Source organism: Austrofundulus limnaeus, unplaced genomic scaffold (assembly GCF_001266775.1).
Source record: "Austrofundulus limnaeus strain Quisiro unplaced genomic scaffold, Austrofundulus_limnaeus-1.0 Scaffold1327, whole genome shotgun sequence".
In the NCBI taxonomy this organism is placed as follows: domain Eukaryota; kingdom Metazoa; phylum Chordata; class Actinopteri; order Cyprinodontiformes; family Rivulidae; genus Austrofundulus; species Austrofundulus limnaeus.
In genome coordinates, this window is record NW_013953729.1 from 1 (window position 1) to 1,771 (window position 1,771).

Genomic DNA, 1,771 nt, shown 5'->3' on the forward strand with positions numbered 1-1,771 from the left:
AAATTAAATAGAAACACTAATTCTTCATTTCATTATCTTTTCTTACCTTTACCCTTTACCCTTGCCAACAACTAAGTGAAGTGCCGGTAAATAGTCCAGTCTTAACATCAGAACTGACTTTTACTGTTTATNATATATATATATATATATACACGTTAAATAAAAGTCACCTTTTTGAATTATATTTGTGCACTTTAAGTGTATTTATTTATTTATTAGTCAATTTATATATTTCCACTTTTATTTTTAATTATGTCAGTTTTGGTTTTTGGTACTGCAGAAGCCTGATAATCACCCATTCATTCAAATCAGGTGTTTGAGCAGAGAAAAATAATATAAAGTGCAGGGCTGCGGCCCTCGAGGACCAGGATTGCCCACCCCTGGTCTAATGGTTCACTAACGCAGCTTTAAAATGGCTGAACTGTTCCTTTACTCTGCATCTCATACAGAAATAATTTCAGTGCATATCATTAGGTAATGGCAGAGTGAAGGCAGCTGGATCACAGTTTGGCCTGCAGAGGCAGTTCATTCAGGCAGTGCTTGACCAACCCCACAGCATCTAAAGCCGTCCCCCAGGCGAGGGTGACCCCAAAGCCCCCGTGGCCATAGTTATGGACCACTGGCACCTGGCGTCCCTGCAGGAGCACCAGCTCCCGCTCCACCCTCAGGTTCCTCCTGCCTGGCCTCAGACCTACCCACTCACTGAGAACTCTGGCTTTCCTCAGCGAAGGCTCCAGTCTGCTGCAGCGCTCCAGGATGCTTTCTGCTTCTGCTGGGTCCACCTGCAGGCGCCAGTCCCCCTCCTGCCTCGTCCCACCTAAAGTCACACTGTGAACGCCGGGATAGATGTAGGTCTGTCCGTCTCCGTCTCTGATGAAGTGCTTCAACCAGGGGGCCTCCACTTTGAGGACCTGGCCTCTCACTGGGTACATCTGTGTGTCGCCAACTAATGTTCTGGAGCCCAGACCAGAGCAGTTAACGATGAGGTCAAAGTCACTCAACTCTTGAAGACTGGTAACTTTCCTCTTCTCCACCAGGCCTCCAGCTTTCCTAAACCTTTAAAAAAACCAAACCATTACTTTACATTGTTGCAGCTCAGTGCACTGTAACCAAAGTGTATTAATATGTTTATTTGTGGTTTATTAATGATGAAAATGGTTAATGGAAGACAAACCTTTTCTCGAGCCACGGCAGGTAGCTGGAGCACTCACATTTCACTGTGGTGAAAGCTTGGCCAAACTTGTGGTGTGGGAAACGTTTCAGTTCACCATCAGTCATGAACCTGAAGCCGATAACAAACTCTGACCAGAAAGGCTTTTTAACAGCCGGAACATCCTTAAAGATCTGCCACCTGAAGATAGTCAGGCAAAGAGAGATCTGCTCTGTTGGTGAGTGAGCGACGTGTGTCCTGGTTTATTTATAAATCTGTGGAACATTACCCAGAGCTCAGAATGACACCAGCGTCGGGGGAGGCCTGGCACTGGGCAAGCTCCAGTAGGTGATCAAAGCTGTCCTTGAACCAACGCTTTTGTCTCTCCAATGGAATATCTGAGGAAGAAAAAAAACATGTACACATGTGAATGACTCTAAACCAGAGATTCTTAACCTGTGGGCCGTGGCGCAATTGTGGGCCGTGAACGCCACCTTGAGGGCCTCAAAAGAACAACAGTTTTTAACTTTGGGCCACAGAGGGCCGTGGGACCACATTGATTTAGAATAAGGTGCAATACACTTTCTCACCACTAGTAGCAGTAGTGCACCACTCAGATGT

At 45.9% G+C, this 1,771-nt stretch overlaps 1 protein-coding gene across 2 annotated transcripts in view; it reads right to left on the reverse strand.

Annotated features, from left to right (window-relative positions):
- Nucleotides 1-315: 315 nt before the first annotated feature.
- Nucleotides 316-1,771, reverse strand: part of ddo (D-aspartate oxidase) — a 10,770-nt gene continuing 9,314 nt past the window's right edge. For both annotated transcript variants that reach the window (XM_014031819.1, XM_014031820.1), the window contains 3 exons: nucleotides 1,440-1,548; nucleotides 1,175-1,351; nucleotides 316-1,056 (listed from right to left, as the gene is read on the reverse strand). In XM_014031819.1, the coding sequence (XP_013887273.1) occupies nucleotides 501-1,056; nucleotides 1,175-1,351; nucleotides 1,440-1,548 (842 nt within the window). In that variant the 3' untranslated portion in view covers nucleotides 316-500. The remainder of the gene's footprint in view (nucleotides 1,057-1,174; nucleotides 1,352-1,439; nucleotides 1,549-1,771) is intronic.